Below are 17,253 nucleotides of genomic sequence, written 5' to 3'. Positions count from 1 at the left end.
GAGGACAAAGCCTTACCTACATGGAAAGTTCCAAATCAGTGAAAAAGCCTGAGTCAAAAAAAAAAAAAAAAAAAAAAAAAAAAAAAAAAAAACACACTAAGATGGATACCTAAGGTGTTCTCTGGTTTCCAGCTTCCATGTATACACATACACAATCAACCAAAGAGATCACAAAATACAACTTCTATTTTACAACTGAAATTTCTTTTTTCTTTTCCTTTCTTTCCTTTTTTTGTTTTTTTGGTTTTTGGAGACAAGCTTTCTCTGTGTAGCCTTGGCTGTCCTGGAACTTCATCTGTAGACTAGGCTGGCTTCAAACTCACAGAGATCTGGCTGCTTTTGCCTCCCAAGTGCTGTGATTAAAGGTGTGCGCTATCACTGCTCAGCCTGAAATTTCTTATCATCACACAATAACATGAAATATTATTAGTCTATATTAAAGAAGGCATCCTTCCCACCTTTTTTTCTTTTTTCTTTTTAAAGACAGGGTATCACCATATATCCTTGACTAGCCTGGAACTTGCTATGTAGATCAGATTGGCCTTGAACTCACAGAGATCCTCCTGCATGTTGGGTTTAAAGGTGTGTACCACCTAGCCAGAACTACCTCACTAATTTAATGCTTTAAGTCTGAGTAGCAACCTTCAGTCCCCTACCTCATATTTCTGGGCTATCTTGTTAATCTTTCAGTAATAACACTAGCACTCTGAAAACTTCTCAGCTAAGTATGCAGGCTAGGAGTGCCACACAATGTGAGAGGGAACAAATTATTTTTAGGTAGTATCTTTATTTCATACTAGCTTTTTCTTTCAAATTGATGGTGTTAGCACACAGGATTCTAAAGGTTACAACTATCTGTCTATCCAAACAATGATCTAGATATTGTAGGATAGAGATTTTGCAAATGTAATTAAAATGTCTATTTATTTAATGTTTATTTATTTATAGATAACATTTCACTCTGTAGCTCAAGCTGCCCTGGAAATCACAACATAGCCAGCCTGATTCTTGGTTCAAACTTGTAGCAACTCTCCTGCCTCAGCTCCCTGGTTGTGACTACAGGCATGGGCCACCGTACCGTACCTCAGTAAGTCAACTGACTTTAAAGTACATAGATGGTGTGGGTAGACTGGACTCAATCATAAGCACACTTTAAGACTTTTCTAGCATGCATGTGACCTTGGGTTTAAGTCTCAGAACTGGAAAGCAAACAAGAGTCTTCTGTGGCAGGTAGAAGTAGGGAAGCCAGAGACACTCAAAGAACAAGGATTCAGCATAGCATACTTGGAGGTTAGAGGGGCTGTGTGCAAGGAATAGTCCCTGAGTGACGAATGGCCGCCAGCCAACAGCTAGCCAGGAAACAAGAACCCCAGGACATCTGCCAGCCTCCCTGATGCTTGATGCTGACACCTTGATTTCAGTCTTGTGAATCTCTGACCAGAGAACCCACAGGCTCTAGCTTCTAACTTACAGAACTAGGAGCTAAGTGTGTGCTGCTGCAAACTGCTGACTGTATGTGATGCAGCAACCAAGCCTACAGCAATCTTCTAAGCCTTTCCTCTAACATCTTGTGAAGGTTTTCAGTATTGGTATATACTATGAGAGGCTAGAACAAATCTTCATTGAGTTGGACTATGGGGCATCAAGTGAGCAGTGTCCCTAGTGATTATGACACTGAAAATACTCTCATAATTTCTCTACTCCTAAGACAGTGGTTCTCAACCTTCTTAATGCTGCAACCCTTTTAGTTCCTCATGTTATGGTGACACCCAACCACAACACTATTTTCGTTGCTACTTCATAACTGTAATTCTGCTACTGTTATGAACTGTAACGTAAGTATCTGTGTTTTCTGACGACTTTAGTTGACCCCTGTGAAAGGGTCATTCAACCCCCAAGGGGTTGTGACCAACAGGTTGAAAACTGCTATCATAAGAGGTACCAGTGTTCTGGGATCCACAGAATAAAGTCACAGATATTGGGGGGGGGGATATGAAAGTCAGTCCTAACTTGGTAGCACTGTGTTATTGCCTGCTCTATTCTGGTGACACGTCCCCCCAGAGTGCTCAGACCTGTATAATTCACAGAACCCCCCTGTTAGCTAGAGAAACTTAATATGATAGCAGGCACCCCTTAAGGGCCATTGACCTTTCTTTGCCCTGGAATGCCTTTGAGACCCTAGAGGCCTGAAGATTTAATTAGAATAGGATAATGATGTTCCTGCTTTCTGCTTTTGTAAACCTACTTATCCCTGGGATGAAGTGGTCTTTTTGTTGCTATACAATGGAAAAGAGAAACAACTAGGGGAAGTAAACAATTTTCTTGCCTAGTTATGAATTCCATAGATAATTGTATTGTATATCTTGTTATCCACTTTTATAAATCCCACCTTTATTTCCTTTTGGCACAGCATGCTGTTTGGCTCTAAGGCCGACATCCTTCTAGCAGTAAGAATAAATTCATTTAATCTAAATGAGTTGGGATTAAGTCTTTGATCTTTCCCAGTGGATACAAATGCTACACTATCTGTCTACCAAAAAATACACACACACACACACACACACACACACACACACACACACACACAGAGGTTTTGGTTTTAAATTTTAACCTCAGTGTCAAATGTCATCTTGTATAATTGCTATTTAGAAAAACCCTTTTTATAAAAGCTTCTATGATTTGAACTGAGGAAATGTTGCAAGTTATCAACATTTCCAATTTCATTTAAAAAATTATTTTGTTACTTAATGTGTATGGATGTTTTGCTGAAAGGTATGTTCTTTGTACCACGTGCATGCCTGGTGCCTAAAGAGGGCCCCAGATTCCCTGGAACTCTAGTTACAAAGGATTATCAGCCACTAGGTGGTTGCTGGAAACCCAGGTCCTCTGGAAGAGCAGCCAGAGCTCCTAACCACCAAGCCATCTCTCCAGGCCCTCTAATTTCATTTTTAATCTAAGGTAAGGAAATAATAGCAAAGCATCCACACAGTTTAACAAGTGTCAAGGTGAACAGCAAACCATGTAGGAGGAAAAAATCCTGGCCAGCCCAGTACAGGTCAAGGATGTGTCCCTTTCAACTGACTTAAGAAGGTGAGTCATTGGCAAGAGATGCAGTTGCTGTGGGTTCAGTCTCAAGAACAGAGAGAGCTTCTAGACACACCCCAAGTTGTGTCTACTATAGTTTGTACTGTGCAGTACAAACCCAAATTTGACTCAATTGGGAAAGTAAAATACCATATACAGATAATCCCATTTTGTTTAAAGTCCATTCATATAAAATCTAGCCTTTGCTGAGGATCAATTCTAGGGTCTCACATATGCTAAGTAGGTGTTCTACCCCTGGGGTACACCCCTAGCCTTAACATGCTGTCTTGAGGGACAGACACTAAAATGTAACAGGGGCAATTTTGAGGCATGGAGCTTATAAACAATATTCATCACCTCCTTCATCATCTTCAATTCAAATAGTGAATATACATGGCATTTACTGTTAAAAGGAAGAACTCTCTCCTCAGGTAGCTAAGAGCAGGGTTTCTGACAACTCCTACTGGTCTTTCTCCACCTTTTAATTTATTTACCCCAGGAAAAGAGGATGACTCATCTTGGTGTCAGGTTTGGAAGGAATAAATAGGGTGTGCTTAACTCTGTCTCACCTGAAATTTCCATAAAATGCCTTATGTGGAAGGGGGCAGGGAGAGAGCAAGCAGGGTATATGTGACCACCACATGTGATACACATATGTGGAAAATGTATCATGAAACCTATTATTGTCTACAATGAATGTATTCATAAAGTTCTTGGGGAAAAAAAAAAAAGAACCCCAAGTTCTCATGGGTTGGTTCTTCCAGGTCACCCTGGCTGCTACCACATGTGATGGAGTGTGAAATCACTTCTGGGGTTCAGGGAGGAATCAGGGCATGTCTTCCAGTCAAGTCTTCACTACATGGGCTATTTCTAACGTTCTCACCCTACTCCTTCCCAAATGTTTAGAACCTAAGCAAGACAAAACAGGAAAGCCCATTTGCTGATCACCTTTGTAGACACCAGATGTTTTTCCAAAATCCTTTTACATCTTCAAAAGAGAAAACAAGTGAAATTTCTCTATTAACGATATTTTCTCATTGTTACTTAATTTCACTATCTTGCAGAACTATAGTGACAAATTATTTGCTTAAGTCTCATTTTCTGAGAGTGAAGTATTAAAGCTTCACAGAACTTAACATTGGGAAGTAATTTAATCCAGTGTGTTCACTGCACACAACAAATTAAGGCCCAAGAGAGAACAGGGTCACAATGCTAAAGACAAAAACTACCTTAGGAACTAAATTTCGCATCTGCAATGTTTTCATGTATAGTATGACAAATCTTAAGCACTCTATTTTCACTTCTCAAGCATTTCTGCCAGCTTTTCTACACATTTTGTTTCTCTGTTTGGATAAACATTTACTCATCAAATGATTTCCCATGTTCGTGCTACAGACACACACAACTCTGCTTGTTGTGAAATCAGCTTTATCTTATGCTGTGATCTTCCTCCCTCCCACTCTGCCTGTTCCTCTTTTGATCCAGTCCTACTACTTAGCCAAGGCTGATCTCAAACTCCCAGTTAGTCTTTCAGCCTCAGCTAGGCTCACAGTTATGTCCCACCATGCCCATCTGGTGGCAGCCAGCTTTTCTTTTCTCATTTTTTCTCTCCACCCACTTTTTTTTTTTTTTTTTTTGTGGCACTGAGTTGAAACCAGGGCCTCACATATGCTATCAAGAGAATTTACTTATGCTATTTGTCTATCATCTTGTAAGTTTACAGTAATTCTCGTGTCACACTGTTTCTTAAGATTTATTTTTATTTTCTGCATATGAGTGTTTTGCCTCCATGTATGTATGTCTACCATGTGCGTGCCTGGTACCCACAGATGCCAGAAAAGGCAGGCATCAGATTACCTGGAGCTGGAGTTAGACAGTTGTGAGCTAGGTGTGTTGTGGGTGCTGGGAACGGAACCTGGGTACTCGGGAGGCACAGAAGCCAACTCTGCAGCCCCTGCCATTCTCATTTTCAACTTTGAAAGTCTCTTTATAGCAAAACAGATCTGTTATGTTTCCATGTCCCCAAGCTCTCAAGCTGAGGCTGCAAGATGAATCCACAAGCTACCTAAGTCATCATTTTCCTTATTTAAAAACGGTTTTAATCCTATTTTCCTCACCTATTCTGTTTTTTATTATATTTGTTACATATAATTTATGTGTCTTTCAAGATTAATCTAAGAGGTACACAAATGTATACTAAAGCACAAAAAGTAGGAGCAGATAGCTCTTCCTCAGCACCCTGAACTCCTCACTCCCCACAGACAATGCTGGCAACAGCAATATCCTTCAAACCTTTCTCCAACACCCAGGTTTTGCTTTTATTCTACATGTTTTCCTAATCTGAAAACACCTACATATCTCAGTAATTAGTCTCATTATTCTAAACCTAGGAATTAAGAAGCTTCAGCTGGGTGGTAGTGGCACACACCTTTGATCCTAGCACTCAGGAGGCAGAGGCAGGCAGATCTCAGTGAGTTCGAGGCCAGCCAGGTCTACAAAGCTACACAGAGAAACCCTGGCTGGAAAAACAAAACAAAAAAAAACAAAAAACAAAACAAAACAAAAAAAGCAGCAGCTTCAAACTCCAGGTGTTAAAATATTCACAGCATGCTAGCCTCCTTCTCATTCACCACCCCTCTTACTCCACTCTGTCCTGACAGAATCTGAACCACATCGTGGAATTCCAGGTGGTTCTGGGTGCAATCTGGATCATGGTCTATCTATCCTGGGCTATGCAGATGTCACTAGTCACATATACCTACCAAAATGGAAACGAAATTTAAAACTTAGTCTCTCAGACCCACCAGCCATGTCTCAAAGGCCCCATAACCATGTTGATTAATGGCTACGGTACTGTCTAGTACAGGCATTATTAATCAGACAGTTTGAACACACAGAGCCAAAGACTCATTATCTATGTAACAGCAATTGGACTTTGGTTCTCTTCCCGAGTCCTGTTGCTTCTGGAGGGGTCAGAATGTCTCCTTAAGGGCCTGCTGCTCTCACCCAGTTCCACACGGATTCTGTTCTCTAGGAAGGCCTGCATCTAAGGCTCTAAGTTGCTTTGACTGTTTCTGTTCCAAGTTTCTTTTCTTGTAGGACTTAAGGTCTTTGCTCTAAATTTAAGAACTTAGAAATACAAAAAGAGATTTTCCCCCCCACCCCCGGCAGAAAAGCTCCTCTGTAGTGTGCCATAAACTGTCAATAACCAACAATTCCACTCAGAAAAGTCTCTATTTTTTTTTTCTTCATGATTATTTTGAATTACATGCACCAAATTTTCCCATTTCTTTGCATAGCCTTATTACTCTTGGAAAGGTTTCATGTCTGCATTCAGTTCTGGGGATGCACTGGTTTTAACACTAATGGTTAGTTCAGTGAGCTTCATTCCTCACAGGCTGTGTCTCCCTGTTCTAGTACCATGCACCCACCAGCCAGCCCACCAACATACGGCCTCTCCCTCGTGCCAGGCAGCCCATACTGTGTAACGCTCTTCTGTCTTAAATGGTGAAGTCCACAGTTCTCAATGGCTTCTGCTTTACCTAAGATGCTCTTGGGAACAACTGTCTCCTCAGTCTTCAGGGTTATTGCCTGTGTCACTACCGGCCCTTTCCTGCCCTACAGTCATTATCAACATATTTAGTTTTGGGGGCGTTGGATTTGTTTTTTTTTTTTTTTTTTTAATTTTAGCACATTCTGTTCTAAAATCATTAGCTTTCTCACCTCTGTGAGCACTGTATTATTTAACTTCTATTTGCTTGAGTTGTCAAGCAATGACACCTGTGTGGGTAGGTTCTTATTTCCTACAGACTCCCTGTGCCTGTCAAATGTTGTGACACTTCTTACATCCAGGTTCGTTTTCTCCCATTCAGTTCTTACAGTTTCTGAAGCTAGTTTTTCTGGGCTTTGTTGTTCAACGAGTTTGTACTAGATGTCTCCACATAACTGGCTCTGCTAGCTTTTCCAAATTCTTTTAGAGATCTATTCTCTCAAAAGCAATCTTCAGAATAGAGGGAGTCTAACAAGTGCATGTAGATTGTTACAACAGTTCCAAAAGACATAAAACTGCTACTGGAAAATCAACAGGTTCCCACAATGAGGAAAAACTGTCCTCTTGTGAACTATCCCCACACCAGTTCACAGAAGCAAACTTGACTGGTAATGTGCCTGTAGCATACAAATCTATTAGTAATACCTTGGACACTAACATGGGAAATAGCTAAGGGTTGAGCCACAGGGCCAGAAACACTCAGGGGCTTGAGCTAGGAGGCTTTTTCTTAAAGACATATGGGTTAACTGCATTGCCCTCTACTTAAAAAGCATGGAAAACCATTTGCTATTTCATTCGGGATCTGAAGGATGAAGGAGTAAGCATGAAGACTCTGACTAGAACACAGAAGCAGGACCAAGAATGAGCTAGTGGATTTTCAAGATCTGACAGAAGTTGTCTGAGGTCCCTCACAGCCCTCCAGAACTAAGTCTGCCACTTGGAACCTAGCAATAGGCCAGCTCTAGGAAAAGGTAAGAAATGAGCTTGCATGGTTCTCCTTATCATAGGTAAGGGTTCTAAACAGTAGAAGATCTGGGGGGGGGGAGTGGGACATAACAAGAGTTGTTATGGGCCACGAGGACCAGAAGGACAGAGGTAGATAAATGAGGTACATAGCAATCTAAGTGGCTTGTCCCAGCCCAACAGGGCTGTGCAAACAACTTCAACCTGTTGGAAACCTCACCCTCAGTCCTGGGACATAGCCAACATGCACTCCTGTTTTAACCAAAAGCATGAAGAAATCCAACTTTACTCAGAAATTGTTTTCAACTGCCATTCTGGTCCAGCTTACTGGTATAGGTCTACAGTCTTCACTACTCATGCGAATGAGACAGGAGGGCCTCGAGTTCATGGGTGGGGGAGCTACGAAGGGGGTTAAAGAGCAGCCTGGGCAACTTAACAAGACACTATCTCAAAAATAATATTTTTTAACTATGTGTTATTAGTGGGGGAGGGGGTGTCACATATGTGTGGAGGTCAGAGGATAACTGTGTGGCATCAGCTCATGTCCTCTCCAGGGACTGAGCTCAGGTCCCCAGGCTTGCACAGCAAGTGCCTTTACCCAGTGAGCTATCTTGCTCCAGTTAAAGGTTTTTGTTTGTTTTTAAGGGAATATAATACAGTGTTTACCTAGAGTGCACGAGACTCTAGATTCAACCTCAGTCCAAAACACAAAACAAGATTTAAAAAAGCAAAAGCAAAATCTACCACAACTGTAACATCAACCCAAGTATTTGTCTGTGTGTGTACAAGGAACTGAACTTAGGACTCTACCAGACTCTATATTCTCAGCCTAATATTCAATCTCTGCACAGACAAACTAGGAAAAGTCTGCCTTATCAAGGACTATCAAGAATCCAAAGCAAAAATGAGAAAGATCTTACCCACAGCACACTTTAGACATATAGCATTTAAAACCAAGACATAATTTACAAGACTACAAAATCCATCCTTTATAAGTGTACAATTCAGTGATTTTGTTTAATACAGTCACAAAGTTGTACAGTCAGCATCACTATTTACATTAGAACATTTTCATCCCTTTAAAAGGAAACCCTGTACCTATAAACAGTCATTCTCCTGCCTCTACAGACTTGTGTCCTGGAGATTTCATGCCAAAGGAGTCACATAATCTGTTGATGTTTTGTGTCTGCCTTCTTTTTACACAGTGTGTTTTTATGGTTTGTCCAGGCTGGGCATGCCATCAATAATTCATGTTTCTGGTATGGACATGTCACTACCTGACCATTTGGGCTTGCTTAGTAAATGTCCTTAAGTCTTTTATATATTCATAAGAAGATTTGACATTTCTTGGGAACAACTAACTTCTATTTTATCTGGATTAGTTTTCTCATCCTGCTAATGGGATACAGTGTAATTAATCAATCTGAACACATCTAAAGATTATACAAAGTTTGCTATGTAGGTGATGAAACCCTACTTAAGAACTGCACAAGAAACGCTTCTCAGCAGGCTCTTTCGACAGTGGACCTCTGCAATGTTCACCTGCTTGTCTCTAGGGGTCATCACATCATTGCACACAATCCTTTTTAATGTCTCCTTCTCCCTTAGCAGGTGGGTGGGTTGAAAGGCTTTTCCTTTTTAGGGGCACAGTCTTTTATCTAAAACCAAATCCAGGATTTGTCATGTAGTAAGTTTTCAGTGGAGACTGACAAAGATAAAACAAAAAAAAATTAAAATTAATTTCGTAAATCCCTATTAAAAATTCAACAGAGATGAACAGGCCAATCATCCTTCAAAGTCTAAGACTTGACTCTGGAATGAATTCTGTAATGCATTGTTTAATTTATTTATCTTCCCTAAGACATACTTAAATTTTTAAAATTATATTTGTATATTAAAAAAACTTCAAGGAAATCCCCATGGCTGACATATCTCAACCCTGATTAACGCCTCCTATGTCAAGCACTGAGGCAGTTTCTGATGGCCCTGCTCTAAGATGTGCTTCTCTGTAGCTGAGGGAACTGTGTGTGCCAAGATGAGGAAACAGAATGCTACTTATTTATTTCTTCCCAGTTTCAGGAATTCCTGGTACTAAGCTTAAAAATGATTCACACTGGAATCTGTTGTGGAATAGAATATTAGTTTAACGATGTAAAGATGTGTTACATTTATTTGTGTTGCAGAATAATTGTTTAACTATGTAAAAATGTGTTACGTTGTGTTGCAAAAATAATTATGTAAAAGTGTGCTGCATTTGTTTATGTTGCATTTGTTTACCTATGTAAAGGTGTATTGCATTTGTTTATGCTACACTTGTTTACCTATGTAAAGGTGTGTTGTTGCTACTTCACCTTGCCTGCTTAAGGCACCTGACTGGTCTAATAAAAACCTGAATGTCCAATAACTAAGCAGAGGAGGGACAGGTGGGGCTGACAAGAATCAAGAAAATGCCAGCCAGCCAGCCAAAGAGGAAGCAGGAAAGCAGGATGGGCAGAACCCAGATGAAGTAAACAAGCCTTGGGGCAGCACGTCAATTAATACAAATGGGTAAATTTAAGTTAAAAGGAAAAGAAAAAAACAAAACAAAACAAAAACAAAAAACTAGCTAGAGACGAGCCTAGCTAAGGCCAAGCATTAATAATTAATAATAAGTCTCCATGTTATGAGTTGGGGGCTGGCAGTCCAAGAAAGCCTGCCACAAGAATTGCCGGTTTTCTTGGATTCATATTATTTGGACAGGAAGAAATTAGAAATTGGATTTAGCCTAATTGTTTTCCAAACCAAAAAGGTGGACAAGGGATAAAAGACCAATCTGCAGGCTGAGCTGGTCAACGCAGCACAGCCGGAATAGGCGCTCAGGGGATGCTGAAGTCACCACAGCACCCCTGATGGGCCAAGATTGAAGAGGGCTTACTTCCTAAGAGAAAAAAGCAGAGGCAAAAGCACAGAAGCCACAACTTTCTGCTTTTATTAAAAGTGAGGGTGAGAACTGGAGCTCTTAAACATTATTCCCTAGTTTGGGTTTTAAATTGCCAGAGACACAAATGTCATGCTGGGAAATAAATTGAGCATCATGTCTTCTATACTACCCAAAGGTTTCTCACTACAACTAAATAGCTTTTGATTTTGTATGACCCTAAATAACCTCAGTCCCTCTTCCCACTACCAAAATCTATAGTCCATTGACCAGAAGAACAGGCACGTGCTCTAAGCCTGCTGATCAAGTTGGTACAAACAGGGCTGATCAGAATCCTTCCTAGAAATATGCCTGATACAGATGCTCAGAAAAACAAACCCCTTCCCACCACATAAAGGAGGTCCATAATAGTAGAGCCTAAGAGAATCAGAGCTCTGATGTCAAATCACTGGTTCTCAGTCCCGAGCTGGTCCCTTTCATCTTGACAGTTCACCTTTTATCTTTTTAGAACATTATTTTACTAACTTATTTTTATGAGTGTTTTTACCTGTGTATTCATGGTGCCCTTGGGGGTCAAGAGGGCGTCAGATTCCCTGGAACTGAAGTTACAGACAGTTGAGATCCACCATGTGTACTGGGGATCCAACCCAGGTCTGCTGTGAGAGCAGCCAGGGCTCTTAATTGCTAGACCATCCTTTCAGCCCATAACTTTGTATCTTTATCAGCTTCAGACCAGAAGATTTCTTTATTCTTAAAATTCTTTGAGCTGGATTTTTTTCTGTCAGACATAACTCAAAAATCCAATTATACTCATAACCCGAACTACACTAATTGAACAAAGAGGACGAAGATAATCACAGAACCACCAGTCTCACTGAGAATCTCTACTGTCCTTCAAAGTCTTTGTTAATTATTTTAGATCTGGATGTCTCTGGGCAGGTTCTGCTGTGTTTCCAATCTATTACTAACATACTATAACCACCAATGACACTCACCATTCCTGTTACAACAACACCTGTTATATGGGCCCTGAATGTACGCATTTGTCAACACTTCACTAGGGCATTCCTAGAATTTTTCAAAACCCTAACACAAGCTTGCATCATTTAATTTCCTATAACAGCTGGACAGAAAATATATCCCAAGCAATATATTAAGTGGAATTTAAATTTTTTTTTGAATTTCAAAGACAGTTGAGGCATCAATTTCATAAAACAAAATTTCCAGTTTAAAGCAAATCTAACAGGGATAAAGCAATTCAATATACTTTATCATAATAATAGCATGTTTTCTACTTCATAACATTTGAAATTAGTGACAAAAATCTCAAACATACCTCCAGTAAGGCTCCTGTTTGGAAAAATTTCAAAGGCTTCTCTATTGAATAATAAAGACTGTGGTAGCTGCCCTTAGCCAGATACGCTCTCACAAGCCCAACTGCTATCACCAGCCACCTAGTCAAACAGAGAAAGTGCAATTAGGAAAGAGAACAAAAAGTAAGTTGGACTTACAATAATTAAAAAAAAGACATAGTAAAAAACACTGCTTGTTTTTTTTAAAAAAGAAAAAATATCCTAGAATCCTAGATTTATCAAATGCAGTGGTTTGGCTCTAACAGTGGTTCTCAACCTGTGGGGGTCAAGCAATCCATTCACAGGGGTTGCCTAAGACCATCAGAAAACAGGTATTTACATTACAATTCATTAACAGTAGCAAGATTACAGTTTGAAGTAGCAACAAAAATAATTTTATGGTTGGGGCTCACAACAATATGAGGAACTAACTGTATTAAAGGGTCAAGTGTTAGGAAGGCTGAGAGCCACTGGTCTAATGCCACCACCCCGAAGGGCATGGTCCCCACAGTGACACTACTGGGAGGTGGTGGGACCTTTGAGAGGTGAGGCCTAGTGAGAAGTAAGTCACTGTGGACGTGCCCAGTGTCCTCTCTCTTCCGCTTTTGTGGCATGATTACAAGGTGCACAGTGCTGTTCCTGCTTTGTCACTTGACCCAACACAAGGAGGTCCTTCAGCTGTGGGCAGGACCTCCAAAACTGTGCACCAAAACAAACCTTCCTTCTTTGCAAGTGTGGTATAAAAGTGATGGACACACAGACTACAGCTCCCAAAGGCCAAGTTGTAGCACAAATAAGTGTTACACCACTTACAGAATCCTGTTAAAATAAAATTGCACAGTGGCACCTCACTCATCCGGGGCTTGGCTGTTTAGTAAATATATCTGCTGAGAACAAGGCTAATACAAATATGGTCTTTGTGCAGTTAAATCACATCCCAGAAAGTCTAAGGGGAATAAAGTGTTTGGTTTGTGCTGTTAAAGGGTCTTTAATAATAATATTAAGACTGGAAAAATATTTTAAACTATTTTCACAATGTCTCAGTGGGACATGTCTATATATAATCTTTCTTATCTAAATCACCTATGGAATATGAATTTAAAAGTTGCCTTTGAAAAAAGGACAGTTTTAAATTTCCCAAAACCAAATGAGATCAATAGGCTTATTGATTGGAAAAACATGAAACAAGAAAGCCAGGAATATACAGTTGTGAACATTACCTTTCTGCTCCATTTTCCTTCTCAAAAATAAATATTTGGCCCTAGGATTCCCTGTTAAATTCCATAATGAAGCTGTCCTCAAACTCACTTTGTAGACGAGGATGGCCTTGAACTCAGAGAACCACCATGCCCAGCATGAGCCTTTGTTTTAACACCTCCCATTTCTGTTACTAGCAATAAGCCTACCTCTCTCCCAGCCAATTTCTTCATTAAAAAGCAACATACTAACTGTAAATCTACAGTAAGTGTAATTAGCATGTACTACTATCAGCATCTGAAGGATATACAAAATTAGCTGATTCAAGTAAGGTGACCTGGGTGGATCGGCCCTGTATAGTATGTCTTGGTGTATATCTTAAAATTTGCCGATGTATTTCCTATTCTAGAAAACAATTAAAACTGGATTTTCAATATACAGTCCTTAATTATTTTCTGTATATTTGAAAGCTTTACCTAAAAAATAGCTGGGGAAAAATAGCTACAGTGGTAGAGATATAGCAGAGAAGAGTGCCTGCGTGAGGCCCTAAGTTCAATTCCCGGACCAGTAAGTAAACAAAGGAATGACTACTAGGGGTCTAAAGTGGTGGCATGGGCCCCTAATTCCAACAGTCAGGAGGATCACAAGTTCCAGGCCAAACAAGACTACATAAAGAGCTCTAGTCTTTAAAAAGCAAAGAAAGAAAAAGTAAGTGTGTGTGTGTGTGTGTGTGTGTGTGTGTGTGTGTGTGTGTGTGTGTGTAAAGTGGTGGCATGGGCCCCTAATTCCAACAGTCAAGAGGATCACAAGTTCCAGGCCAAACAAGACTACATAAAGAGCTCTAGTCTTTAAAAAGCAAAGAAAGAAAAAGAGAGAGAGAGAGAGAGAGAGAGAGAGAGAGAGAGAGAGAGAGTGTGTGTGTGTGTGTGTGTGTGTGTTTTCAGCTTAGAAATTTCCTAACAAATTATATTGTGATCCACCAATTCACCTCATCAAAACCACACCGGATTGCGAAATTGGGTTCACCTAGCCCAATTCCACCTAACCGAAAAAAACCAGAGGCCCAGAGAAAGCAGCAGATTCATTCAAAGTCACAGTGCAAGTTGCGTGAGAACCAAACTAAAACCCCGCTATTAAGGAACAGACTGAAATGGGCTAACACCATTTTTGAGGGTCGATACTCTCCCAACCTCAACTTGCCCCAGTCCTATCTAGGAAGTCTAAATCCGTCCATCGGACAGCTCCGACTCGGGTGGCTGGCCAAAAACTTTGAACGCGTCCCCACTCCCTGGGAGATGCAAGCAAGCTCTGCCGGGGTTTTGAAAACCACCGCTGAAATGAATGGTCTCCGCAGCCAGCGCTGCTTCTGTGGCGCGGCTCGTGACCGGCCGCCCGGGCTGGCCTCCCCTCCGCTCCGCTCCGCTCCGCCCCGCACCTGTGGCCAGTCCGCCCGGCCGCCCTGGCGAGGCCCTGCCCGGGCAGCCCCGGACCAGCCTTCCCCGCGCTCCGCCGGGCCCGCACCGCGCACCGCGCACCGAGCACCGAGCACCGCGGCGGCCCCGGGTGCCGGTTCCCACACTTGGCCGCAGAGCTCGCTCCCCGCCTCCCCGCGCCCAGCCTCACCCGGCCGTCATCACCACATTGTAGATGACCAGGTACGCCGTGGCCACAGGCCCGGGGCCCTTCTTCCTCCGCGTGCCGCCGCCTTCCCCGGCCCCGGCTCGGCCACTGCCGCCCCCATTCCCCTTGGTCGCCGCAGTCGCCGCCCCTGCCGCCATGTCAAGCGCCTGCAGCCCGCTCTCCTCGCGCGTGCACCTCAGACCCGACTGGGTGCTGCGAGGGGGCGGAGGGAGGGGCGAAGGAGAGGCGGGGCCGCAGCACGGGGCGGAGCCGGGGCAGCGCCCACGGGGCCGCCATCTTGGGTGAGGGCAAAGACGCTCTAGGCTCTCCCGCCTGTGGGCTCATCTAGGTTACTGCCGCCATGTTGGATGGGGGTAATTCCTTCCCCATTTCCGGCACGCTGGCACGAGCGTCCGACACCATGTGTGTCTCGGTTAATGTGAATCTGGGCCTCACCTTCCAGGCCTGGTCTTATGCATAGGTGGATAATTTGTCTCTGGCCATTCTCTGTCTTATAACCATCTCTTCCTGCTGGATCCAAAGGATATGTCCCAGTCCCTGTTCTTCTAAGCCTCTCTCAGGTGCTATGTCTTCATCCCTGTACACAATTGTCCAAAATGTTGTCATTTTAGATTAGGGCGATTGACATCAGTTAAGCTTCCATCCTGTCAAGACAGCAGAAGGAACCAGCATTTTTGTAACACGCATCTTTTTCTTCTAACTGTAGCCAAGTTGGGGAACCAGCCTTCAACAGGTTCTTCCTTGTCTCGTAATTTTTAATTAGCCTGCACTGTACAGCGGAGACTCCCAGCAGTCGCTAAGAATTAGGCAGTTCATCTCCATTCATAGGCCTGATTTTTGTGACGGAGGATTTAAGGTGATTCGGTGGTTAGTTGAGGACCATGTGAGGAGTAAAGAGTTGTTTATACTCACAGGGTCTTGGCTAGGTTGGAAACTCCTACCGAGTTAAAACAAAAACAACTTCTGGAAACTGCTTTTATTTGCTGACCCCACTCACTTTTTTTTCTAGGAGTTTCTTTGTCAAATTACCTTACTATCTATGTTCATGCAACCAAGCATCTCCTTAAATAGTTACTATTTATGTAATGGGATAAAATATGTATTGATTCCAAGAAGCATTTATGGAGCATCTACAAGGTTGTACTAGAGTTTATAACACTGACGGAAAAAGACAAAAAGTCTTCAATCTCCCAGAGATTACACAGGAGCCAGACTTGAATAAATATGTAGTAGTTGGTGAAAAGTGCTATCAGTTGGGAAACTATTACAATAACCCAGGTCATGACAGTAGTGAAGTGATGAACACTGAATTTTCAGAATATTTTATTACAGTTCATAAAATGTTTAGACAGAACATTAGATTTTAATGGGACGTAAAAGAGACATTGGACAGCCTGGAAGAACAAATTGGAAAAAAAAAAAGTGATTTTTGAAGGCAGAAATCAGGACTTTTATGTTCAGTTTGAAATACTTTTTAGAAGTCCAAGTGGAGATGTTGACTAGACAATTGAATTTAGACTCTGAGGTTCAGGAAGACCAGAAGGACAGAGAGGGAGGGAGGGAGACAAAGAAGGAGGGAGAAAGGGAGGGAGAGAGCAAGGGAGGGAGGGAGAGAGATTTGAGAGCATCAGGATGATTATAGGATTTAAAATCATGGGATCCCCAAAAACTGAGAGGTAGAGACTGAGCAGTTCTGAATTGTCATCCCTTACTGTTCTCCAAGATTGTAAGGCATCCTGTGGCCTTGTTTTTCCTGATTTCTTTAAAAAACAAGACAGTGAGAAGGGAACAGGTTTGGTTTTCAGCATATACATGGTGGTTCAGAACCATCCCTAACTCTAGTTTCAGGGAATCCATTGCCCTCATCTGACCTCTGAAAGCACTAGGAACACACATGGTACACATACATACATACATACATACATACATACATACATACATACAATGATGGTAAAAACACTCCTAAAATAAATAATTTTTAAAGAGGCAGATCAAAAGTGCAACAAAACCTTTCTCATAAACAAGTGAACTATTTACAGAATAATCATTCACCTAAAAGCTTCTCTCATTCATTTAATTGATTCTCTTTAAAACATAATATATTTAATGGGGACGTAGGAGACACGAATGCATAAAATTGGAAATCAACTTAAAACTCAGTATATCTTCTTGTAGTCATTTTTATATAACTCCATCACTTCTGCAAAGTAAAGGTGATCTTTTCTAAGTACAAATTTGTACACATCTACTACTTCTCTCATCCTGTTCCCTTGTGGCATTTAAATGGTTTTTAATGATACAGTATAAGTGTAAGATACAGTGTAAGAAGTTCAGTGTGACCTTTAATAATCTGAATAGTTTGTTTGTCCCTTTGGTCTTGTTACTTGAGCTTAGGTAATAAGCCCTGGATCCAAGTGCCAACATTCTCTTCACAGCCACCCATCCCAATACACACCATGATGATGAGTAATTATGAAGAGCAGAGAAAAGAGATTTAACCAGTGTGACTACATTGGGAAATACAGATCAGTGGGTGCAGTAATTCATTT

At 41.5% G+C, this 17,253-nt stretch overlaps 1 protein-coding gene across 2 annotated transcripts in view; it reads right to left on the bottom strand.

Moving 5' to 3' along the window:
* The window catches only part of Hacd2 (3-hydroxyacyl-CoA dehydratase 2), an 86,934-nt gene extending 72,048 nt beyond the window's left edge, over positions 1 to 14,886 (bottom strand). Inside the window, exons 1-2 of one of the 2 annotated variants that reach the window (XM_051191410.1) lie at positions 14,687 to 14,886; positions 11,851 to 11,968 (exon numbers count right to left, since the gene is read on the bottom strand). In XM_051191410.1, the coding sequence (XP_051047367.1) occupies positions 11,851 to 11,968; positions 14,687 to 14,841 (273 nt within the window). In that variant the 5' untranslated portion in view covers positions 14,842 to 14,886. The remainder of the gene's footprint in view (positions 1 to 11,850; positions 11,969 to 14,686) is intronic. The other variant, XM_051191409.1, reaches the window with a different exon arrangement.
* Between the last annotated feature and the right edge of the window lie 2,367 nt (positions 14,887 to 17,253).

This window comes from Phodopus roborovskii, unplaced genomic scaffold (assembly GCF_943737965.1).
Source record: "Phodopus roborovskii unplaced genomic scaffold, PHOROB, whole genome shotgun sequence".
Classification (NCBI taxonomy): domain Eukaryota; kingdom Metazoa; phylum Chordata; class Mammalia; order Rodentia; family Cricetidae; genus Phodopus; species Phodopus roborovskii.
This window is presented reverse-complemented; position numbering and strand designations above follow the sequence as displayed.